The sequence below is a fragment of the Heteronotia binoei genome, chromosome 3, assembly GCF_032191835.1.
Source record: "Heteronotia binoei isolate CCM8104 ecotype False Entrance Well chromosome 3, APGP_CSIRO_Hbin_v1, whole genome shotgun sequence".
Taxonomy (NCBI): Eukaryota; Metazoa; Chordata; class Lepidosauria; order Squamata; family Gekkonidae; genus Heteronotia; species Heteronotia binoei.
The window spans coordinates 158,689,583-158,716,340 of NC_083225.1; the positions used below are offsets into that span (position 1 = coordinate 158,689,583).

Here is a 26,758-nt window from a genome sequence, read left to right on the forward strand (position 1 = left end):
CCAGCAAGCTGGGTATTCATTTTACTGACCTCGGAAGGATGGAAGGCTGAGCCAACCTTGAGTCAGCAACCTGAACCCAGCTTCCACCAGGATCAAACACCCCAAAAAAGAGCCATCCTCACACTTGTATACTTTTGCAGTGCAATCCTACAAAGTTACTTCATCCTAACAAAAAGGCTTAGACCAGACTAACTGGATAGAATTACAGTGTTAAACATCTCCTTCCTTTAAAAAACAATGCTGGAGGAAAAGAGGCTAAGAACAGAGCACACGAGGATGATGGACCCACTTCTTGCATTCGTCTTATGTGCTGTTGTCACATACAAACCATGGAGACACCATGAAGTTCCACCTCATGGGGTTTTCAAGGAAATAAATGAGCTGAGGTGGTTTGTCTTTGCCTTGCCTGCCTCTGCATAGCAACTCTAGACTTCACTGGTAGTCTCCCATCCAAGTACTAACTGTGGCTAACCCCGCCTAGCTTTTCAATTGAGAACAGGCTAGGCTGAGCCATCAGGCTCTTGCATGTCTCTCCTGCCTGTAAATCTCTAGCTCTACTGTGAAATCTAGTCACTAAACTGAAGTTTTGTGAGACAACATTTGCAATTCTACATCAAGTACAAGAAACACTTTTAACAATGTAGAAGAGGACACCAAGTTTCAGACTGGGTAGTAAGATTTATGTACAAATCAAATTAGACAAAAGATAAAATTCTTAACCACCTTCATAATATACTAGGGACATGAACTGACCAAAAGGGGATATGTTATCAGCTTCATGTATGAAACCTCAGTCTTTAATTATTTTAAAGGGTCAATCTCTGTATGCTCAATTAAAGCAAACACCACAGAAGTAAATCCTGCTTTCCCCCTCCAAGTCACTGAATTCAATGCAGTGCAATCCTGAACAAAGTTATAACCTTTTAAATCCATAGTCTTAGAAAGGTACAGATCTGTCTAGGATTACATTGACTTGAACTCTTATACCTCATGCAAGATGAAAGTCAATTTACCCTTCTTTCACTACAAATCCCAAGCAGCAACCCATGCTGTTCCCAAAAGTTGACCCCCCCCCTCCCCGGACACATTTCTGGAAGCAAAGCTACAGCAGGAATAGAAATATGGGTACATAGTACCTCTGTTTATGTTGTGCACAGTGCACTTGGGAACAAAGCTGGGGAACTCAGACTTTTAAGAAATAACATACCTGTTTCAAAATCTCTATTAATACTAAAGAAAAAATAAAATCAATAGCCAAATCTCTTCTTTCCATTAAATAGTCTCGCTGCTGTTCATCACTGCAAAATGGAACAAAGATTATTAAAAATATTGTGTTTTATGAACATATTTGGTTAAAATAAGAAAATGGCTTTATTTCAAAGTTCAATAAACAAAAGTATAAAAGGCTGCAGTGTGTTAACCCTCATACAGTGCAAGGATTTAGACATTCTAACGTCTACTGAAGTCAATGGACTCAAAACGGAGTGTTCTGTTTGGGAATGTCCTGTGAGATAACTAGATTAAGAACAAATCTAATCTATTTAAAATAATAAAAGATACTCTGCTTTCATTTTCTCTTTTCTGTTCATAATTTAAGAAGACCACACAGCATCCTAGCTGAATCTTCCTCAAATTTATTCAGGCTGTTCAGTTGGGATCACCACTGCAGCAGAACTGTCCACCCCTCCTCCCCTTTTAAACCTTTCCCCCCCCCTTTAATACATAATCTGAAAACATAAATGCTGTAATAACAACATCAGATTACCAAAACAGAAGCAGCAAGATTAAGTCAGAGTCTCCAGGGCCTATACACATGTAATGTATATTTTGTTGTACAAAATACCATTGTAAAAGTGGGAGACACACAGAAACCATACAGATGGATAGCTGTGTTGGTCTGAAGTAATACAATAAATTTGAGTCCAGACTAACAAAATTTTATTCTGGGTATAAGCTTTTGAGTGGACGCAAACTGTTCAAACAAACTGTTCTAACACATAAACCATGTTTGTTATACAAAGTGTGATGTTCTAATTTCTATCACAACAGCAGCTCTCTTTTTACAGCTACCCATAAGAACTGGCTGCCAATATCAATCATTACAATGTACCCAGAAACGTACTTTTTGGACTTAGTGCTTGTTCTTGGTCTGTATTCATGAGATTCATCTTCTATGCCATTTTGCCTTTTATACCAGTCAAACAAAGTGCGCAGTATAGAAGGGAGACAATAATCTGAAAGGGAGCTCATTGAGCTTATTACCTGTAAGGGGGAAAAACACAAATAAAAACACATTTGGGGATTGCTTTCTGAAAAACCTACTATAACATTTCAATAACTGCTAGAATTAACACCTAGCTACTCTAACAGTGTGTCCCTTAAGAATGACAAATTATGACAAGAAAGGAATTAAATGAAAGTGGCAATATATTAGTTAGATGATGGATGGATGGACAGACAGACAGATATTTAGATGGATGATACACATACCCACACAAAATTGAGGGGCTGACATGGATATTTTAGGCTTTCTTTGTTCATTGCTTTCTCCATTTCCCCGAGAAACAATGTCAAGCCATGTATATGCTTTGAACTTTCCACCAAATAAAGCTTTTATACAGGAGTACCTATTTGGCATTTAACAGGGTTATGCTTAACCTGTCACAGGCAAATCAATTCCATCTTTGTGCAAACTACAGTTTGCCATTACTTCAGAAGCGACAAACTACAGTTTGAATTATGGTTTGCAACCCTTCTCTGGAAAGGGAGAAATAAGCATAGGCTGCCATATCACATCTGCACCCACAAACTCTGTTTTGCAGTAAAGCAGGCTGTTAATGGTTTCCAGCCATGTGAAGGGAGTTAAAATACACATATTCCAAAACGTCAGCTCCACCAATTAATATTTACCCTTACTGATTAATCAATTAAAGTAATAACTGCAGCCTTTGTTAACTTGTCCTCTATTTGGGCTTGCTTTTTGCTTCCTCTTAATTGTATCTCTTGTTTCAGTCTAGGGCCTTTAATGAGCTAGGATCCCAAGAGATAACTTGGAATGTTCAAGGATTTTCTGGGGTCCAGTAGGGCTTCTGGGGTTTTTACAATTTGAACTGCCATGCCCAATGATATGTAAACAATGGAATATTGTGTAGCGCTATAATAATGTCACTAAGGAACAATAGTGACAACAATTTCTGTATCCAACCTATGGTATATTATAATAAAGAAAATAAATGTAGCTTTAAATTGGCATTGGAAAGTACTATAGATGGATGGCATGCTCCATTTTAGCCACAAAATGGGTGCATCACATCTATTGAATGGCACAGACTGGAGTTTTTACAGCCAACACAGATTCATGTTTGCAAAAGGTTGCATGCCATGTAATCAGCTGCATTCTTGTGATTCTCTGTAATATGATACAACTTGTATGGGGATGTCTCTTTAAATCAGTATTGCAGGTGTTCGTGATTCTGATTCTTTTTGTTAAAAGATAGTGGGTGTTGGCAACTGCAAGGGAGAAGCAATTCTAGCTACAAAGTGTTTGCACTATGTCTACTGAATTAATATAAGCTGGAGCTTCCATTAAAAAAAAAAAGGTAAAGGTAGTCCCCTATGCAAGCACCAGTCGCTTCTGACTCTGGGATGACGTTGCTTTCACGTTTTCACAGCAGACTTCTTTGGGGTGGTTTGCCATTGCTTTCCCCAGTCATCTACACTTTCCCTACAGTAAGCTGGGTACTCATTTTACTGACCTTGGAAGGATGGAAGGCTGAGTCAACCTTGAGCCAGCTACCTGAACCCAGCTTCCGCTGGGATCGAACTCAGGGGTCATGAGCAGAGAGGTCTGACTGCAGTATTGCGGCTTTACCGCTCAGATATTCGTTACTGTAATGGATGAGTATAGGTTTTCAGCCACTGTGGATCTATGTTTGATTTTTTACTTTACCTCATGCACGGATTTCTATGCAGCTGCAGGTGGAGCCTAAAAGCTGAAGGTGTCTTCACCGAAACCAGTCCTGAGCTTCTTGATTAGGCTGCAATGTCCTACCTTTGTTTTTCTTCAAATTTGTGATCCACTCCAGGACTATTTTGGAATATTACTTGGACTGTGGACTGATATTGTTTATGGACACTATTTGTTTAATCTTATGGACATTGCCTATTTGTCAGCTCCATTTATTTTCTTTATTATAATATATCAGAGACTGAATACAGAAATTGTCACAATTGTTTCTTACTGACATAGTATTATTGTGCTACCCAGTTTTCCATTGTTTACTAATAATTTCAAAATGTGGTTCTTACATGTTTTTGCAGGGCACACACTTTTTTTTAAACTTCTCAGAGTTTCAGAAGTGCTCAGGGGAGAGAGAAGGTTGATTCTGCTTAAGAAAACTGAGTCTAAAAGCCTTACTTGGAGATGCAGAATTCATGCTTCAGGTACTGGGTTTTGCTTCTTACTCTGGAATAATGTGTTGCATGCAGTCTCTATTTCTTTATGCCATCCTATGATCTGCTGTTGTTTTTGCCAGCTTACAAATGTACCACGTACAATGCTTGATAGCGGTGTGTGTGTTTCTTGTTCTGGAGTTCTACGCTCCCTGAATGTGATAAGGGATGGCAGCTGCCTGTATGTTTTGAAACTATTGTGGCAGCATGGTCCTGTAGTTGTTGGTTGTTTCTAACACTGTCAGATATACTGCCTGCACTAAGTTACTCCTAAGGATTGATTAATTCTTGATTTCTCACACTGTTCTTCACCTGGGCAACAATCATGCTGGGATTGCTATAAGCTTGGAATGTGCAAGCCATTAGTAAGTGACCTGCACATGCAGCTCCACCCAATGACTCCAAACTGTGTGCCAAAATCAATGCAAACTAAAGACTCATATACTGTATGTCCTCTGGTATATTTACACAGGGTGCCTTTAGCTGTTTTAATTTTTCTGTCGTTAGTCTTATAAGGCAGGAAGGAAGGGTGTAATTTGCAGAACCTGGCTCTCCGAATACAGGAAGGGAGGAAAGTCTAGTCAGCAAGCTGGTTACTCAGCTCCTCCATTTATTAGAACCAAAGCCAATGGCAAGATGAATTCTAGCTCTGTGTTGCTGCAGAAGGGGTGTGTGCAGATGTACAAACGTGTCCTTGTTAACACACACAAAAATGATCATGTTCTTCCATCCTAAATGAACGACATAGTGTGCAGGTCTACACAAGCACTGAGCTGTTTAAACACTCGGTTCACAAGGCATGAAATGTAGTTTATATAAATGCTTTCTTTAATGTTTGTTTTGGCACAATTTGTAAAAAATAAATCAACTAGACCACGGCTGTAGACCTTCCGCTTAACATATCTAATGCTGAAAAGCAGGTTATTAAGCTGTCAAAATACAAATTTAATTATATAGCGATGTAATCAATAAATCCATCTAAGGACCAAACCAGACACAATGAGGGCAGAAGTATTTGTTTACTTCCATTCACATATTTAAAAAGCACTTTCTAAAAAGAAGCAAGTGTTTAGATGAGGAGAAACTGCACAGCCATGGGTAATTTTCTTTCAATATGGTTGACATCTGTTATCATAGCTGCGAGAAAAGTGCCTGGAGCAACGGCACACACGGAGGTAAGGCTATTCTTCATCTAATATTCCTTTTCGTGTTAAACTAAGATTCCACAGCCATCACCTTTCTCTACCCCAAGGAGTCTCAAAGCAGCTTACAATTGCTTTCCCTTCCTCTTCCCACAATGGACATCTTGTGAGGTAGATGGGGCTGAGACAGTTCAGGGAGAATTGTGACTGGCCCAAGGTCACCCAGCAGGCTTCATGTGCAGGAGTGGGGAATCAAACTTGGTTCTTCAGATTAGAGTCCACTGCTCTTAACCATTATGCCATGCTGGCTTCTCCCCTAAGCAAATGGAATGTCTCCCCTAAGAAAATGAATTTGCCCACTGTGCCAGGTACACTTTTATCTCATCTGTGAGCAGGGTTTTGTTATAACACTAATGCACTTCTTTTGAAAAACAAACAAACCTAAAATGAAAATTTCTAACACTGTTCAATATCAAATTGGACTTTAATTTTTTTCAAAGTTTTTGGCCTGCCTACACACTAACTCAATACACTAACTTTTTATTAAACAATGTTTCCCATGCTACCAAGTTAATTTTTAATTCTGTTCCAGACCTGATAACCCTCGGGACTTAGCACACTATTTTATACTGAAACCTGCATTTGTACATTGTGAAAGTGACAGGTAAATGTCTAAATGCCATTGTGCCTTTGAGGTAAATGGAAGCGAGCTAAAAATAAGTCAAACTATACAATGGAAAATAGCAACTTAAAAGAAAAAGGGAGTCTAGGGAATTTCAGAAATGTCAGTTTGACTCAGGCACCGAACTGCTATCTTTGTATCTAAGACCATCTTCCTGCAAATGTAAAGAAGTTTTGTGATTTTCTGAGGGACACAACGATTCTCAGTGCTGCCACCCCGTTACGCTGGAATGACATTTCTGTTAAAACAAATTACACCAGCTGCAATGAAAGTAGCATTTTACTCAGTCTTCAAAAGAGCTCAGAGTGAACATTAAACCTATACATTTAAAGTGAAACCCTCTAATTTAAACATAGTTGGATTGAACAAAGCCTTGTGCACACATATATCACAATGTACAGATTATACAGGTAGGATTTAAACATATGAACATACAAAGCTGCCTTATACCGAATCAGACTTTTGGTCTATCACAGTCAGTATCACAGCAAAGGCTTTCCAGTCTCAGTCTGAGGCTTTTCACATAACCTCCTACCTAATCCTTAACTGGTGACACTGGGGATTGAACCTGGGACCTTCTCCATGTCAAGCAGATGCTCTACCACTGAGCCGCAGCCCCTCCTCATGAAAATGTGAACTCCATAGTGTGAATATTAGGCAAGAAGGGGACCGAGCAGACGGCTAAATCCCTATACAAATTCACTGTACAGTGAGAAAAGATTCTATGTTGGACAGTTCCAGCAGGGCAGCAATAAGCTCTTCCAATATTTTCCATCACACTATGATAAGAGAAACTGTAACCTTCAGAACAATTCCCAATTTCCCAGATTTTGGAAGGACAAGATTCCTACACAATCTGGAATGGAAATTAGCAACCACAGCATTTTGCTTAGTGAATACCACTATTTTTGTAGCTAACTGAAAAACAACATAAAGGGACCTAGTTGTCTTAGAAAATTAGAGTTTTTCACTGCTTCCATAACAGTTCCAATGAGTTTATAAATCTGAAGTAAATAGTTTTATGTGTTTTAGACAATATTATTTCCAACTGGTCTCGTTTCTTAAGTACTAGTTCTCCCTGCATTTTTAATGGAATTGGATCATGCACAGCAAGAGAAAACCTCATTTCCCCACGAGAAAGCAAAAAACCCCCAACAACATCAAGACATTTCTGAATGTACAATTTTATCTTATTTCTTAAAATAAAATTGCAGATGAGAGACAGCTATGGATGTACAGCGCTTAAAGTATCAGACTAGGATCAGGGATACCCAGTTCCGACCCCCGTTCTGCCACGGAATCTAGTTGGGCATTGGGCTAGTTAGACACTCTCAGCTTAACTGACCTCACAGGGTAGTTGTAAGGATAAAATGGAGTCAAGGAAAACTGCTTTGGGATCCCATTGAAGAGAAAGGTGGGGTACAAATGAAATAAATTAAATGAAGCCTTCATATTTAGTGTGTAGTACTACTTCAAAGCAGTTCACTCAGTATTCCAGCTAACTTTTATGGATGTATTTTTCCACTAATTCTTGAAGCAGAGTGTCATTTGCTGGGAAATATTTCTATGTGCTCCTTCCTGCTTATTATTCTGACTGCAATAGATATGACACTGGAAAGTGAGTCACTGACATCACACTCTATTTTGAATGGAATACCACACAACTAATTTGTTCTAATCTCAACTACTTCTGATAATCTTATTTAAAACATGACAGCTTAGTTTGCCTGGAAAGTTGTTCATCCAGCATCTCCAAGATGGCAATATTGTCCAATGAGCAGTGAATAAACTAACCAGGGAAAATTCAAATCTCCCTCAAATTCCCTTACATTTTTCTCAGCAATGGGAATGGGGAAATAAATTATGTCACAGAGGCTACCGAGGCAAGTATACCCAAGGTTGGCCCTGGGGTGCATGGCGCCCCAGGCAGACTTACTGCCCGCCACCCCCTCTGCAGGTAGACTCACCCCCCACCATTACAATGCTTCTTTGAAGCCCCCCCCCACTGATTAGCTGATTGGCGGGTTAAACACTGCCACCCCTCCTTCCCTTCAGCGGCGGCACGCTCCATCCTCCCGGTGCACTCAGAGGAACACCGCTAGAATTAGCCCTACCCACTTAAACGTGGCCTGGGCCTCTCAGTGCTGAACAAGGCTTCACTCCTCCCTCACTTCCAAAGTGAGGGAGGAGTGAAGCCTCATTCAGCACTGGGAGGCCAAGGCCACATTTAAGCAACTAGAGCCAATTCTAGCACTCCTTTGAGCATTGGGGGGGGGGCAGCGGAGTGCAAGGTGAGGATGGCAGCGGCAGGTAAACTAGGCACTGCCTTGGGTGCGGGGATGGGAGGAGAGCCCAATTTGGAGCCCTGAGTATATCTACACACGACTTAAACATTTTTGAATAAAATGGGACTCACTTCTGAGTAAACATAAGATTGTAGTGAAGGGATGCTATATTCAGCAGAATGTACGAAGTCCAACCCAATATCTTGATGTTAAATGCCTTCCCCCTGAACATAACCCAGATTCTAACAAATAGTTACTACACTTTTGTCTATAATTTATTTGTCTTGTACACAGTTTTCAAAATCAATCAGTCATGTCATCTTCCAAAAATTATCAGGAATACATTTCTGAACTTGTTCTTTAGTGTCCTTTTTCATGCCAGCTATAACTTTCAAATCTTTGATCTTGAAGTAGCACAGAACAAGTTTATTGTATCTTAAAAATGGTCTCTGAACTGCTAGCCTTTGAATAGAACTCTGAGCCAATGGCTTCCTCAAAATTTAAATGTGAATTTACTATCGCTTGTACAGCTTTAGCAGGTGTCACAGTTTAGAAAACAAGTAGTTGGGTTCAAACTAGCAATTTCCACCAATTCCCTCCTTCCTGCTGCAACCCCCCCCAGTGTCATTCCTCTGTGTTCCTCTATTCCCTGGGAACAACATATCATGGAGATCAATCGGCTACAGTGGGAGAGGGGAGGCAGAAAACTTCCATTCTACCATTAAAAAATGTAGTCAGGATCCAACACAAGGAAAAGCTGATTTCAGTTTGTCTGGCACAGAAACTAAATCACTGCCTTCTACAGAGTCTAAAGTTTTCCTTCATATGCTTCAGTGTTTGCTAGAGAATATCCACTACCCTTATCTTCTAAGTTTCTAGTGGATCTTTTAGCATAAACATATCATTCCATACAAAAGCAGCTTACGGTTCATCTGTACTTGACACAATTTCCCAAATATTTTTCTATTACATTATATCTAGTATTCAGGGACGGTCCACCCACCGTCCAGGGACGGTCCACCCACTAGGCAAATTAGATGATCGCCTAGGGCACTGATGGTCCAGAGGCATAGAATTGGATGCAGCGCCCCCCACCCCGCGCCTCTCGGAGTCTCCAAGAGGCATGGCTGGTGGGGCTTTCTTCTTGCTTTTGCACCCTGGGGTGCAAAAGAAGGAAAAAGATCTCCCCGCCCCCTGGGTTTCTCAGTTTCTCCAAGAGGCACAGGCTGACAGGGCAATCCCTTCTTTGGGGTCAGGGCACAGTGGTGACCTGATCTTTCCATTCTATCCTGTGGGCCCTTAAGATAGAATGGAGAAATAGAGGAGGGGTTTAAACTTTAAAACCCCTTCTTTAGCATCACATCACAGTGGCAGCCCAATTTCTCCATTCTATGTTTGTGCGTGTGTGTGTGTCAGTGGGGAGGCACAAGTAGCTAGCCTTGCCTAGGGTGCCAAATAATTTAGGTCCAGCCCTGCTAGTATTCAAACATCCATAGTATAATTTCTACATGCAAAGCAGAACATTAGACTGCTGTTTTCATTGCACCTCCCATTCAAGTTCAGGAGAGCCAGTTTGGTATAGTGGTTAAGTGTGCAGACTCTTATCTGGGAGAACCGGGTTTGATTCTCCACTCCTCCACTTGCACCTGCTGGAATGGCCTTGGGTCAGCCATAGCTCTGGCAGAGGTTGTCCTTGAAAGGGCAGCTGTTGTGAGAGCCCTCTCCAGCCCCACCCACCTCACAGGGTGTCTGTTGTGGGGGAGGAAGGTAAAGGAGATTATGAGCTGCTCTGAGACTCTTCGGAGTGGAGGGCGGGATATAAATCCAATATCTTCTTCTTCTTCAAGTTATGGACAGTAACATGCCTGCCTGTGTAATGCATTTATTCATTAGGTTTGTATTGCAGTTTTTGACCAGAGTCCACAAACAGCTCACAACTTTCATAACACAGGAGAATATATTCCACTTTAAAAACTGAAACCCTAAAAGAAATGGGGCCATAATAAAATTTGTGAGTGGTGAGATAAAAGAATGAAAAACAAAAAATAGCAAACTCAAAATTATATTTAAACCAACCAAACATTCCCACACATAGGAACCATTATTTCATCTGAACATGTGGAAAGAGAGAATGGGCATTCCTGAGCTTATTCAGGAAATGACAAGTGGTCATGACTTTGCCTGCCTTATTCCCTTTCTTAGTAGTTGATCATAGGGCTGGTTTTATATGGCTGATGTAGTAGGAAAAAGGTTGTGCCAGTCGAGCCAAGAAGAGATTCTGCTCTGATTCAGTCTCTTCTCCCTAGAAGATTTTTTCTTCTTTTTAGAAGATTTCTGGCAAAAACAGGCAGGAGCTAATGAACTGCTTAAGAATATTTGTTCGGTGTTCCAGTGCTTTTTCAGTTGATGTTGTTGATAATAGTTTCATCTTCCACTTGTGTGATCTTCTTCTCAGTACTTCCTTTACACTTAAAACAAATGCAGCAAGAATGCTACCACTGGAAGTGTTTAGAATGTTACAGCACAGAGTCAAAATAACTTGGTCGCTTTCCGCAACAAATGTCAAATTCAACAATTGCCCTTCCATGAATGTACAATAGTTGCTGATCAGTGTGCTGGAAACATTCAAATGGCAACCATCTTGTCAATTTGAGATACACCTATAACCATTGCTTTCAAAAATACACACATTAATTGATTTAAACATAACCGGCATTTCCTTGTCACATATGGCACTCAATATAAGTTTTAACCAAGTTTAAAGATAAACAACAACAACAAAATAATTGCATTGTTTGAATTATTGATGGGCTAATTAGTACTACCGCCTCATCTCTCTCTGACTAAAAAAAAAAAAAAGGAACTAAAGTTAAACCAACCTATTAATCACTACATTAATATTAAAAGGAAGTCATGATGGTCATCAAATGCTGAACTGTGATCTTAGATATATAACCCAGTGAAAGGAAATAAAAGTTGCTGTGACTAATGTGCTTTGAGCAGACACTCAAGTAGCCATAAAGTAGGATTCTATGCACACTGGACATTGGTGGCCCACTGCAATCCTGAGGGCTCCCCTCCAGGCAGCTTCTATTATGCCCCATGTTCTGACATTGACTTCAATGGCCCACAGGGCAGAATGGAGCCGAATATATCCAGATATCTCAGTATATTCAGATATATCCAGATACTACTATTTGGAAATATCTGGAATACCAAAAGATTTATTACCGAATATTTCTGGATCCAGATATTATCAATTTTTTTTTTCATTGACAGCCCTAGTCAAGGTGACGGTTCTTCCCCACCACTGAGTAAAGAAATTCAGCCTCTCTGCATAAGTGGAGATCAATTAAAGGTCCTCAGTTGAAGCCCAGATATTCTCACCTACATTAGCCATGTTAGAGTTTTATTTCCCAAAATAAGTCCTAGAGCTTGGGTATGAGCTTACTTTGAAAATTTTCAACAGGGGTTTCAGCACTCTATATTGTGTTTGTCCTTCCAAGAAGGAGATCACAACGGTTACTATTCAATAAAAATCTCCTGCCCCACCCCCCAATGATTCCTACACTTTATAAAGGCAACCTACTGTGTGATAGGCATGCATGTGGGAAACACAAAGACACCTACAAGACAAATGGTAATCCTATAGAAGTGAAAAGAAGATGGTGTAGCCTAATGACCTAAAACTGATACAAAAGTTCCTGAATACACAAAAGAATGAGAGAGAGAGAGAGAGAGAGAGAGAGAGAGAGAGAGAGAGAGAGAGAGAGAGCACTCAGAGAAAAAAGTTTTCAGCAGTGCTACTTCCACAACAGTCAGAAGAGAACTGATAAAGTTACCCCCTCAAAGACTACAAAGAGATGGTGAATCCTGCAGAAAGGAGTGAGAGTATCAGCTTCTTGACCAGAGCTCTATAATATTCAACAACTGTTCTCCGAGGCACAGAACCTAAATCATGGACTGAAAGCAGATTACAAAGAACACTATTTTTTATAGGGCATTACTTACTTGATCAAATTGGGGATCTTCTCCACGTTGCAGAGATTTGGTCAGCGGCTTTTCCTGCAAGAAAATATGCAGTTATATTATTTAAGGAACAATATGAGGAGATGCTTTTGTGTTCTGGTTATGTGATCTTGTTTCAGACATGGACTTAATGCATGTATAGGAGTTATGTGAAACAATTAAAATTGTAATGGCTTTCTAAACTCAGTATAGTATTTTAGCATTATGCTACTATGTGTTACAGTTTTGACACAAAATCTATCCTACTTTTCAGATCAGAGAACTTAAATTGCATTGTTCACAGTGTCGGTCTCAATTCTATGTGCACAATTCTATGTACGTTAAGAGATAAAAGAATAAAAACACAGCATCATTCATAGTTGAGGATGCACTACTTTATAAAAGAGAATGAAAGTTAGAAATTTAAAGCAAAATTTAGCATGTTTTCAGATGTACTTCTTGTTGTCGCAAAGATTGTTGTCACAGGATTGTTTGGTTTAATGAAGGTATAAGTAACTGATACAAAGAAATTAGCATTCTAGAAATGAACGCTAGAAAGGAAAAGTCTGAAAAGTTAACACTGGATCTTCTAAATGCCCACTGTAGGCAGAAACCAAACATTCACTGGGCAATATGCACTGGGAACATCTACTTGTTCAACAACTGCAATGACTGAGGAGTTCAACAAAAGAACAGTTATTCTTCTGATTCATTTCAAAGAGCTTGAACATGAGACATTCCCCAATGGATAGTGTCTTTTGTCTCCTGAATGCTAACACACATTTTTACTAGCAACTGGCTAAACGTTTCCTCTAATGCAGTAGTCCCTGGAAAGCAAACCATTACAACTCAGATATAATGGAGATTTTAGGCAAATACTTTTCATAAACATAAATATATGAAAAAACAAACATGACCTACATAAAGTAAAATAAAAGAAATCCCTATTCTGGTGTGTGATAGACTCCTAATTGTTATATGTGGATAGCATAGCATAGGCCTATAGGTCTACTCAATCTAACAGCAATCCTAAACAGTATTATACTCTTCTAAGACCTCTGAAGTCAAAAAACTTCAAAGGGGGTAAACTCTGCTTAGGACTGCACTGCACTGAAAAAATTACCTCTCTAACTCTCTTACGTTCAAACAAACACGTTATCTATAATATTTTTATACCAGGAGTATGTTTATCTGCAAACCCAGTATCTCAGGTCATTATCACTTTATGCCACTGTTAATTATTCAGTTTTTCTTACATTAAATTTTATTTGCTGTTTAGCAAAATAAGGCTGCTTATTTATTTCTGCAAGCCCTCCTAGCTCAGACAACATTAAAAACATAATGTATAATTTATGCACAGAAGTTACCATTTGACATAAATTTTAAAACTACTTCAGTTGTTAAAGATGAGTCCAGCATGCCCATAACAGGTAGACCAGAAAAAAACCCAAGCCTAGAGTCTTTTGGAGAATTATGTTCAGACCGACTACAGATAGCCAAGGAAATAAATCAATACTGAGCCAAAAGCTTCCAGTATCAAAGGCCTATTATGCACGGGTGTTTTCCCTTGCTTTCACTGTGCATTTCTTTGTCATTCTGCATTGATTTCCCTCCCTTCAGTGCTCAGTTCACTTTCTGGATACTGTTTCCCCAAGTTTTCTGAGTGCTTTTGTGCCAATTTCCCCCTTGTTTCACTTCCAAGCCTAAAGTAATTCAAAAGCATACAGAATACAGATTTCCTTGGACTCCCCCTCTGCCCCTCTAAGGTCACCCCCACACACCCACACTGAGGATATTCTGCCCACTTTGCACCTTCCATGATCCTTCCACTTCACCAGTGCCCAAACTCAATTTTTCCCTCTGTTTTGTTTATTTTATTTTATTTTTACAAGTGATCCACTCAGAGAACAGAGTACAATCCGCACAGCACAGGCTCTTTGGTGTAGTTTGGTGTAGTGGTTAAGTGCATGGACTCTTATTTGGGAGAACCAATTTTGATTCCCCATTCCTCCACATGTACCTGCTAATGTGACCTTGAGTCAGTCACAAGTTCTCACAGAGCTGTTCTGCTCAAGAGCAGTTCTGGGACAGCTGTCTCAGCTCTACCTACCTCATGTATGCCAGCTTTTTAAAAGTTCTTACAGTCGTATATAAAAATGTGTTCAGTGCTGAGTTCTATGAATGGCTTTAATGTATACAAAACGTTTTCATCACCAGATTGCTTAAAACTATCATGAGGTTGCTGCGGGGGGGGAGGGGGGGCTTAGCCAATAGGCAACCAGGAGTTGCGGCAATTAAAGCGAGGACTCAGACGACTAGAGAGGCAATGGCGGCGTACTCGAAACGAAGCGACTAGAGCATCTTATAGAGAGTGTATGAAGTCCTATGAGATGCCAGTCAAAGCCGCAAAGAAAACATACTTTGCGGCTAGGATTGCGTCTGCAACTTCGCGCCCGGCACAACTGTTTAACACAATTCGGACTCTTATAACGCTGCCACAGGGCAGCCCAGATGCTAGTCAATTGGAAATCGGCTGTGAGGCTTTTGCAAAAATTTTTGCAGATAAAGTCGTGTTGCTCCGCCGCAACGCCCCCGCCATATTGGAGACAGTATGTGAACCCGAGGCTCCTTGCCTGTCTTCAGATGGTATTCTGGATGGTTTCGGCGCTCTCAGCCTGGAGGAAGTTGACAGGATCCTCTTGTCTGCACGCCCTACAACTTGCAATTAGGACCCTTGCCCCTCCTGGCTTATTAAATCCTGCCAGAGGGAGCTTAGGTATCCTGTACGGGATATCATAAATAGATCCCTGATGGAAAGGCAATTCCCAACACCTCTTAAGGAGGCAGTGGTCCGCCCCCTCTTAAAAAAAACCAACATTGGCCCTGGCCGAATTGGTGCACTATCGGTCAGTCTCGAATTTACCCTTTTTGAGTAAACTCATTGAGAGGGCAGTGGCGTTGCAACTACAGAGTTTTCTGGAGGATGCTTCTTGACTCCCATCAGTCGGGCTTCCGTCCGGGTCATGGGATGGAGACAGTGCTGGTTGCCCTAGTGGATGATCTCCAGCGGCATCTGGACCGAGGCGGCTCAGCAGTACTGATGTTGTTAGACCTATCGGTAGCATTCGATACGGTCGACCATCGGTTGCTGACTTGCCGTCTCGCCGACGTGGGGATTCAGGGGTTGGCTTTACAATGGCTTACCTCTTTCCTCAAGGGTCGGGGACAAAGAGTGGCGATTGGGGGTGAATTGTCCCAGAGGTACCCGCTAGATTGCGGGGTCCCTCAGGGAGCAGTTCTTTCCCCGAAGTTGTTTAACATCTACATGCGCCCTCTTGCCCAGAGATATGGGCTGGGTTGCCACCAGTATGCTGATGACACCCAGCTCTATCTACTTATGGACGGCCGGCCTGCCTGTGTCCCAGAAAACCTGGACCTGGCATTGCAGGCCATGTCTAGATGGCTCAGGCTGAGCGGGCTGAAGCTAAATCCAGCAAAGACAGAGGTCCTTTGCTTGGGTCGCCGTGGTCCGGGGAGGGAGATTCCCTTACTGGCCCTCGATGGTGTGCCTCTGTCAGCGGCGCACAGGGTTAGGAGCCTGGGGGTGCTATTGGAGCCTACTCTAACTATGGAGGCCCAGATAGCAGCCACTGCCAAGTCCACATTTTTTCATCTCAGGCGGGCAAGGCAGCTGGCCCATTTCCTGGAGGACGGCGACCTGGCAACAGTGATCCATGCAACCGTCACCTCGAGGCTGGACTACTGGAATGCCCTCTACATGGGGCTGCCCCTGTGCCGAACCCGGAAGTTGCAGCTACTGCAGAATGCCGCTGCCCGGCTGTTGTTAGGGCTCCCTAGGCGGGAGCACATTCAGCCAGGACTTCGGGGACTGCACTGGCTGCCGATAACATACCGAGTTCGGTACAAGGTGCTGGTTATGACCTTTAAAGCCCCTTATGGCCTGGGACCTGCCTACCTTAGGGACCGTCTCTCCCCACATGTTCCCCAGAGAGTGCTGAGATCGGGGTCTCAGAACCTCCTTATTATCCCTGGGCCAAAGGAGGCCCGTCTGAAAGCGACCAGAGACAGGGCCTTTTCGATTGCAGCTCCCTGTTGGTGGAACCAGCTCCCGGAGGAGGTGAGGGCCCTGCGGAACCTTGAACAGTTCCGCAGGGCCTGCAAAACAGCCCTCTTCCGGTTGGCATATAATTAATTGATATCGGAATGCCTGAACATTAAATCTCGAACATCAGATGATTGAATACTGGAATATTTGAAGAACTGATTTAAGGAAAGGTAGCATAGTGCATATTGATGTGAGTTTTATGTGTTTTTATGTATTTTATTGTATAATTATTAATGTATTTTAAAATTGATTCTTGTTAGCTTTTGTGTTGTGAGCCGCCCTGAGCCTGCCTCAGTGGGGTAGAGCGGGATATAAATTGAATAAAATAAATAAAATAAAATAAAATAAATAAACAGTGGCAGCTGCCGCAGGGCACCTAACCCCCCACAGCTTCATCTCCCTCATGGGAGAGAAAGAAAAGAACAAACTTCTACAGCTGCTATTTGCACCCATCCCATCTTGGGCTTGGGCCATCTGCTCACAGTGACAGCCACTCATACCCATTCCATGCTGGGCAGCCAGCTCAACAGCAATTTCTTGTTCCCAGTCCAGCTATGGTTCAAGCAGTCGGCTTCCAGTGATGACTCCCAACCATCTCACAAAGGCTAAGGGTACCTCTTGCTTGGCCACAGCAGGGGGGACTGGCGGGGGTCCCCAGTGGGTGGTGGGAGTGATTTGGGGGGCCCTATCCTGGACTTTTGCCCAGGGCACAAAATCTTTAAGTCTACACCTTGGCAGCTGTACTGCCAACAGGCCAGGATAACAAGTCCAAAGTAGTAAACAAGGTTTGAAATTGTGAAAGTGCAGAACTAAGAACATAACATAAGAACATAAGAGAAGCCATGTTGGATCAGGCCAATGGCCCATCCAGTCCAACACTCTGTGCCACACAATGGCCAAAAAACCGAGGTGGCATCAAGAGGTCCATCAGTGGGGCCAGGACACTAGAAGCCCTCCCACTATTTCCCCCCGATCACCAAGTATACAGAGCATCACTGCCTAAGACAGGGTTCCATCAATAAGCTGTGGCTAATAGACACTGATAGACCTATTTTTATCCAAACCCCTCTTGAAGCTGGCTATGCTTGTAGCTGCCACCAGTGAATTCCATGGCAGTGAATTCCATGCGTTAATCACCCTTTGAGTGAAGAAGTACATCCTTTTATTCATTCTAACCTGACTATTCAGCAATTTCATTGAATGTCCAAGAGTTCTTGTATTGTGAGAAAAGGAGAAAAATACTTCCTTCTCTACTTTCTCTATCCTGTGCATAATCTTGTAAACCTCTATCATGTCACCCCTCAGTTGACATTTCTCCAAGCTAAAGAGCCTCAAGTGTTTTAACTTTTATTCATAGGGAAAGTGTTTCAACCCTTTAATCATTCTAGTTGCCCTTTTCTGCACTTTTTCTGATGCTATATATCTTTTTTGAGGTGAGGTGACCAGAATTGTACACAGAATTCCAAATGAGACCGCACCATCGATTTATACAGCGGCTGCACCATCAATTTATACAGGGGCATTATGATACTGACTAATTTGTTTTCAATTCTCTTCCTTATAATTCCCAGCATACTATTGGCCTTTTTATTGCAGTTGCACACTGTTTCAACATTTTAAGTGAGTTATCTACCATGACCCCAAGATCTCTCTTGATTAGGAGTTTTGGCCCCAATGTGCATTACTTTGCACTTCGTCACTTTGAACCTCATTTGCCACACTGACATCCACTTGCCCAGCCTCAATAGATCCCTTTGGAGTGCCTCACAATCCTCACTGGTTTTCACCACCCTGAACAATTTAGTGTTTTCTGCAAACTTGGCCACTTCACTGCTTACTCCCAATTCCAAATCATTAATGAACAAGTTAAAAAGCATCAGACACAGTATTGAGCCCTGCAGTACCATACTGCTTACCAATCTCCACTGAAAAAATTGCCCATTTATACTCACTCTCTGTTTCCTATTAATTAGCCTGTTTCTGATCCACAAGAGGACTTGTCCTTTTACCCCATGACTCTTGAGCTTACTAAGGAGCCTTTGATGAGGAACTTTATTAAAAGGTTTCTGAAAGTCAATGTAAACATCAGTTGGGTCCCCTTGGGGTTAGAGGTAGATGATTTTTCTACCTCTGAAGAGTCATATATCTTCAGATGTATTAAACTGAGACTGTGGGAATTGGAGGAAACGAAATTACGGCCAACTCTCCCTTATACTTGCTCTCCAGCTTCCTTAGGTCTTTATGCTTTTTGTGGCAAAATGCCCAATTATCTATCAGACCTAACCACTCCAAGTCATCGCAGGGCATTTATGTTGGCCAGACTAAACGCGTTTCCCTCCAAAATTTTACAAGGGAGATATCAGCGAGTCCCTTTAGCCGACAGACTTTGCTCCTGTGGAGCGAATACCCCTGACTCAATCCAGCATATATTGCTTGATTGTTCTTTTTACCATAACCTCCGTAAAGATTTATTTGGCAAGCTTTCTTTTTCTCCAGATTTGTCTATTCTGCCACCCTGTTATTATTTATTGAGTGATACTGAGGGGGTGGTTAGTGAGGCTGTGGCAAAATTTCTGGCTGACATCCTTAAATTTAATTCTGACCATGTTTGAATGTATCTGTAAGCTCGGTTTTATTTTGATTTTATCTCCAATGTTTAAATTTTTATATTCTGTGTATTTTTATCTGAATCTATTATGCCATTAAAGGTTTGGTATGGTATAGGGTCCCCTTGGTCCACATGTTTGTTCACTCCCTCAAAGAACTCTAACACGTTAGTGAGACAAAATCTTCCCTTACAAAACCCATGCTGAGTCTTCCTCAATAACTTTTGTTCATCGATGTGCCTACTTATTCTCTCTTTAACAATGGTTTCCACCAACTTTCCTGGTATTGAAGTCAGACAGACTGGCCTGTAATTTCCGGAATCTCCTCTGGAACCCTGTTTAAAGATGGGGGTGACATTAGCTACCTTTCAGTCCGCAGGAATCAAGGCAGATTTTAATTAAAGTTTACATATTTTCGTCAGGAGATCCACAAGTTCACCTTTGAGTTCTTTCAGAACTTTTGGATGTATGGCATCCAGGCCTGGTGATTTATCAGTTTTTAAATTGTCTATCAGGCGTAGGACCTTTTCTCTCATCACCTCAATCTGACGCAGATCATAGAATCACAGAGTTGGAAGGGACCTCTAGGGTCATTCTAGTCCAACCCCTTGCACAATGCAGGAAACTCACAAACACCTTCACCTAAATTCACAGGATCTTCATTGCTGTCAGATGGCCCTCTAACCTGTTTAAAAACCTCCAAGGAAGGAGAGCCCACCACCTCCCGATGAAGCCTGTTTCACTGAGGAATTGCTCTAATGGTCTGGAATGTAAGCCAAAATGCTCTCAAAACGAGGTTGGTGAATTGTCAGATGGGCACCTGGCTTAGTCAGGATCTTTTTACCTGTGTATACAGGATTCCACGTCCAGAAAGTAATGCTTAAAAATATTAGGGACTCTAATTAAGTTAAACAATTAAAATTTATTAAGAAAAATGTAGGCTTTCATACAAGATAAAATACTCATAAAATCATACACACAGTCCTAGGAAAAATAGAGAGACAGGGGAACACATGGGTAGACGAACAGGGTGATATTTACCTATCATAGTCTTCAAGGAAGGCTCCAATGGCGACAAGCGAGGAAGTGGGAGAAGGGACCCGAAACTGATCAGGAATCGGGGATGGATCTATGCAGCGGAATTGGGATACTAATAGAAGCACACGTGTGGGTAGCTAGTCCACAGATTATAAGGACTCTCTTGAGCCCTTAGGGGATGGGAGGTACGAGGGAGGAGGAAGGTGGTCAACTGATGCATGACCTCCCAAAAAGGGGAGGTTCCGCAGTGACCATAAGGGCTGGACTACTATGCAACCAATAGGAAGTTCATTGGTGGCACCTAATTGGGTGACCATTCCAGACCAATGGAGTTGCTTGTATCCTGGATACCTGAGTGAACTTTCAGATTGAAATGGACCAGGGTGAGGCTCCAAAATGACGGTTGGGGAGAAGAATAGGAGAGATTACTGGGTGGGGAGATACTTAAGATTATTAAACTTATCTAAAAAGGTGACAGTAGAGAGTCAAATCATTGCCTAGGAAACACCCGGTTTACACAAAGGAACTTGGCTCAGGATGAAGATGGTCTTCCTCTTCTTCTGTCTTCTCCTTGGCACCAGTCTTTGTCTTGAGTTCCGTTAGACAAAGGTAGGGGCGGTTGGACGATTAGCCACTCCTGGAGTGGGTAGATTGCAGGCATAGGTGACATCTGGCGACTACGTGAGCCGTCCGCTTCGCTGGAATGGAGTCAGGCCTGGTAGGAAGATGGCTGCGTGTGGTGTTAGCCCTCCACGGTGGATTCCATGGTCAGTGCTTCAAAACCGTTCGCCTGGATAGCTCCTGGCAGCACAGATTCCTCCGTTCCATGGCTGGGATGGACGTCATACGGAACTATGGGAAGCCATCCGTTCTCCTGGTTGGCACTCTTGTACCGGTCTTGAGCGCCTTTGTAGCGTTATGGCTGTTTGTACTGCATAAGTCCCTTTTGCCCCTGGATAGATTTGCTCACACTCTCTGGCCAGACGTGTGTGAGTTACTTCTCCAGGTACTTTGGCAACCAAGCTGGTGATTACGATGTTCTGTAAGGGGGTTTTTCCTCACAGGAAGTTCTTCCTAATGTTGAGCTGGAAACTCTTTTGATTTAATTTCAACCCACTGGTTCTGGTCCTACCTTCCGGGGCCACAAAAAAAATTCCACACCATCCTCTATATCAGGGGTGGCCAACGGTAACTTTCCAAATATTTTTTGCCTACAACTCCCATCAGCCCCAGTTAGCATGGCCAATGGCTGGGGCTGATGGAAGTTGTAGGCAAAAAACATCTGGAGAGCTACCGTTGGGCACCCCTGCTCTATATGACAGCCCTTCAAGTACTTGAAGATGGTGATCATATCACCTTTCAGCTGCCTCCTCTCCAAGCTAAACATCCCCAGCTCCTTCAACCTTTCCTCATAGGACTTGGTCTCCTGACCCCTCACCAGGTCTTTCAACACCCAAAATCAGCAGTTCTGGAGTGGGCGCAAACCCTTCTCATCTTCCACAGTGAAGATGGAGGCAAAAATGCATTCAGTTTCTCAGACATTTCCCTATCCTGCTTCAGTAATTCTTTTACCCCTTGATCATCCAAGGGCCCCACTGCCTCCCTGGCTGGTTTCCTGCTTCTAATGTATTTGAAGAAATTTTTATTGTTGGTCTTTATGGTTTTTTGCAATATGCTCCTCATAATCTTTTTTTGCCTGCCTGATCACAATCTTGCATTTTATTTGCCAGAGCCTGTGTTCCCTTTTATTAACCTTACTTGGACTAGCTTTCCACTGCTTAAAGGAATCCTTCCTACCTTTTACAGCTTCTATTGCTTTGTTTGTTAACCATGCAGGCCTTTTTCTATACCTATTTGTGCCATTCCTGACTTGTGTTGGTCTTTTTGGGCTACTCCCTATTTATACAAATGGTGAACTCAATAACATTATGGTCACTGCTCCCAAGCAGTGCAATCACTTTTACATCTCTCACCAGCTCTTGGGCATTACTTAGGACCAAGTCCAGGATCGCCTCTAACCTGGTAGGTTCTGTAACCATTTGCTCCATAGCACAGTCATTGAGAGTGCCTAGAAACTGAATCTCTTTCTCCTGATCTGAGCACATATTGACCCAATTTTTATGTCTAGCCACTATCTTTAATTCTTTCATCATTATATAACCAGCCTCTATCTTTTGAACTGGTGGGCGGTAACAAAGTCCCAGAGTTAAGCTTCCTTTTGGGACCACTATTTCGACCCAAAGCATTTCTAGAAGTGAATCTAATTCTCTTACTTTCTCAGTCTTACATACATGGATTAAAATGAGAGAGGAAAGCAGGAGGTGGTGGCAGCTACAAGCATAGCCAGCTTCAAGAGGGAGTTAGATAAAAATATGGAGCAGATGTCCATCAGTGGCTATTAGCCACAGTGTGTGTGTGTGTGTGTGTGTATAAATTTTGGCCACTGTGTGACATAGTGTTGGACAGGATGGGCCATTGGCCTGATCCAACATGGCTTCTCTTATGTTCTTAAGTTCTTATGTGACCACAGACAAATATTAGAGTTCTCATTTCCCAATACAATTTTCCTATTTTTTTGAAGAATTTCAAGACAACTGGAGCAAGACTCAGTTAAAAACAATTACGCAACTGAAGCAGAGCAAAAGTGCAGCTGTACAGAACTGAAAGTTACTCAGGTAACTTTCAGGTTTTCAAAATGCAGACTGAAAGAAAATGAAGACATAAAGTGATTGTGCCCAGGGCTCTTCTGATACAAAACCAAGAATTCCTTCCACCATCATCTTAGCTTTTTAAGATATGTTGGTGTCTACAGTCTATAAAGGTGGCCTAAATACGGTGCTCACATTCAGAAATGGTTACTTTTACAAGTGCATTAAAAATTCAAAATGATTAAAGCTTGAAGTAATTCACCTCACTCAACTACTGTGACCAAATCTCAGGACCCTATCTAGAGCCCCCAGATCTGACACTTCTTTGGATCCGTAAGCAAACTGCACCATCAGTTTTATTTATTTATTTATTATTATTTATTACTTCCCATTTATATCCCGCCCTCTCCGCAAGTGGACTCAGGGTGGCTTACAACATTATAAAAACAATCAATCCAATAAAACATATAAAACCATAATTTACATATATTAACTTTAAAACCATTCTATAGCGCTATTTACATGGAAGTTTATCTGCCACAAGGCAAAAGGTATTCTATAGAAGCCTCAGTTTTACCTACATATTTTAGGAATTGCAGTAAAATAAAATAATAATCTGATTTGAAGGGTCTCTTTCACTCTTTTACACTCTAAGAAAGGTCATCCAAATCTTGTACAAAATGGTAGGCTGAATACAGAGCCAAGAGCTACACAACCATAGAACTATGAATAATGAATGGATTTATTCATTTCCAGAAATTCATCACCTTTTGGGTTGCAGAAACTGTTACATAAGAACTAAAGCATACTTAATACTCATATTTCAGTTTTAATAACAACAAGGTTATGCTGAAGTCTCATCTGCATGTTCTGAACTTGTTCCACTGATGGAATGCTATCAGCACAAATGTACATGTATATTAACGTTTCTAAAAAGTAAACCAAAAGGTAAACAATCCATTCCTCATTTGCCAATTTCTGGTTTTCTGTTTAAACACAGAACAAAACTGCAAGTGTGCAGACTTAAATTGTCTTTAATAATTTTTTTAAATGTAGTTGCTTTGTGATGATAACACACAGTTCCTGTGGATGCCAACTTAAATGGGCATCCACAAAAAGAGTATTCCACAAAATGGGTGCCACTGTGGGAACAAAGGTCCTGCCCTGTTCATCATGAGATTTTAACTTATGCTTAAAAACACAATGAGAAGAGTAACACCTGACAGAACAGGAAGGTTTGTTTTAGACATCATAATACTAATCACGATTTCCCCTCTGGATTAAACTATGTCTACTGGAATCTCTCTCTGTACATCCTATATTTTTATGGGCCTATTCCCACTATGATCTCAACTCACAGATATCAGTGCAGCACTGTCCTCAAAACATGTGGGCAAAACAGCACTGTGCAGCTGGTCTTGCTTTTGTCATGCCTCTACAAAAAAGCATTCACAGGGAGTTGCCTTGACGCATGAAAACATATCTTCGAATAAAAAGTGATTTATTAGTGATTTCTTAGTGATTTAGTGATTTCTTCTATACAGTCTAGAATTTAAGGGTTTTTTTCCCCTTTTACAGTTCTAAAAAGCACCCTATGAAGCACAGAATCATTCCTTGGGCAGATGAAAAAGAATGATCATTCTAGAAAAAGGTGGGGGAGGGAATTATAACAAATATTGCACACCCATGAATTTCAGTTACTATTGTGCAAAAAATGTTTAAAAATAAGATGATGAAATAGTTACTGGGTTGGATGAAACCAGTTTTACTGCTGATAAACAGGGGAGGATAGGGTCTCTTTGATCAGTAAACAGGCTTTGCTGGGAATCATGGGATGTGAAGGGATGAAAGGCATGTGCAACAGGGATGGGAGGGAGTAGGAGAAATTACGGTAGGTGAGATTGAGTGAAAAAGCTGGCAGTATCAAACCCATTAAACTGCAGATTTACAAAACACTACTGTCAAATTGTTAACAGTGAACTATTATTTGGCATGCTAAGCATAAAATTAAAGAATAAACTGAGAATTACAAGTGATACATTTTATTTCTTTTGCTGATTGTTGCTCTATTGAATGTAATATTAGTGAGCGCTTTCTGCCCATGTCTCTTATGTGGAATACTGGAGCATATCTCTTCACCACAGGCAGCATTAACAGCTTTAAAAACTGCTCTTCACTTGACATATAAAGGCTTGTTTTAAAGATAACTTCCAGCACAAAGTTAAATATTTGTGGCACTGTCTAGCAAAAGTTAAGTATTTTTCCATTCCACTTGTTTTAATGATGTTAGTTTAAACCTGTTCATCTCCTCCACTGAGTGGCACTGGTTCTGCAACTTGGGTCCAATACGTGGCTTCATAAAAAGAATCTGAAGCAGAGATTCTAAGAAATCAGCAAGACTGGAGGGGTGATGCATACATAATGTTCTCACCTCTTAAACCAGCGATACTCACACAGTGGGCTCAGAAGCCACATGTGGCACTTTGACATGCCACCAGTGACACATCAGACTCCCATTCCCCAGTGTGACACCTAGAACTGCCAACTCCAGGCTAGAAAATTCCTGGAGATTTAGGGGCTCCATTTGGGGAGTGGAGGAAATTCTGTTGGGAGGTGATGCTATACAGTTTGCCCTTCAAAGATGTTACATCTTACAGGGATACTGATGGTTGCAGTTTGGATTTCAGTTCTAATTCCAGGAGAATCCTGCTCCCTCCACATACCTGGAGGTTGGCAGCCCTAGTGGCACCTGTCTCATGTTTCAGGAAAGGGGCAAGGTTGTTGCCAAGTGGGGCCTGTGGTTGGCAGCTGGTTACCCAAGGTACAAATGACAAGGATTGAAGTATATGTGGCTCGTCAGATTGATCATAATTGAGAGTATGCTTGTCTCTTATTGGATGTAAGAGCTGGGAATTCATTACAGTTATGTCAATAAACCACCAATAAAAGCAAATAATACAATACAGTAAAAGATAATATTTTTTTAAATCCGTTATGTAAAATGTAACTGGTATCTATCTTGGAACTAGGTAACTGGATACTAGTGAAAGAGACTCAAATAAAGCAGAGAGGTTAGAAATAAATCCGTAATTGGTCCTGTAATTGGCTTGACAGCTCTACAGTTTGTTGGGATTTTTAAGGGGTAGCATTTATTGATAACACTATTAATGCTTCTGCTAGGAATTTCAACAATTTGATATTTTAAACCATGTGGATTTATACAGTTTTTACCTGCTACATGCCTTGCTACCTGCATCAACATAGCCACGATCCTCAGCTTGCAAGACCTGAAAATGACTGTTAATAATAGGATATTTTGGAGGAAAGCACTTAACACATATCTGCCTAGAGTTCCAGTTGCCTGGATAAAAGTGGATTTATAGATGTTTTGAATTTAAGAAAAAATAGAACCTACCCATAACTCATTATCAGTAAGTAAGCAGCACAGCTCCAGTGCAGATATAACCTTCTAACCACGGTCAGAAATTAGTTAGACTCCTTTATCTAACCACAATTACCGTTAATACTGGTGCAGAAAAAAGCTACATTGTGGCAAGCTCTGAGAAGGGAAGGAAGAGGAGAAATTTGCACATGAGAAGAGAAGATGAAGAGCTTGACAGACTGTGAGATGTTCCCAACTCAAAACCATGGTTACATTCCATGTGCAGCAGACAACAACAATCTGGTTCTTATGGTCTTAAAACATGCCAGGTTGAACTTAAATCAGTAACTATCTGAGCTTAACGAAGCAGCAGCATAAACTTTCTCTTA

The 26,758-nt window shown here is 41.4% G+C and overlaps 1 protein-coding gene across 2 annotated transcripts in view; it reads right to left on the reverse strand.

The window, feature by feature from the left end:
- The window catches only part of FRY (FRY microtubule binding protein), a 225,217-nt gene that overhangs the window by 122,344 nt on the left and 76,115 nt on the right, over positions 1-26,758 (reverse strand). For both annotated transcript variants that reach the window (XM_060234716.1, XM_060234717.1), the window contains exons 3-5: positions 12,573-12,626; positions 2,123-2,262; positions 1,208-1,298 (exon numbers count right to left, since the gene is read on the reverse strand). In XM_060234716.1, the coding sequence (XP_060090699.1) occupies positions 1,208-1,298; positions 2,123-2,262; positions 12,573-12,626 (285 nt within the window). The remainder of the gene's footprint in view (positions 1-1,207; positions 1,299-2,122; positions 2,263-12,572; positions 12,627-26,758) is intronic.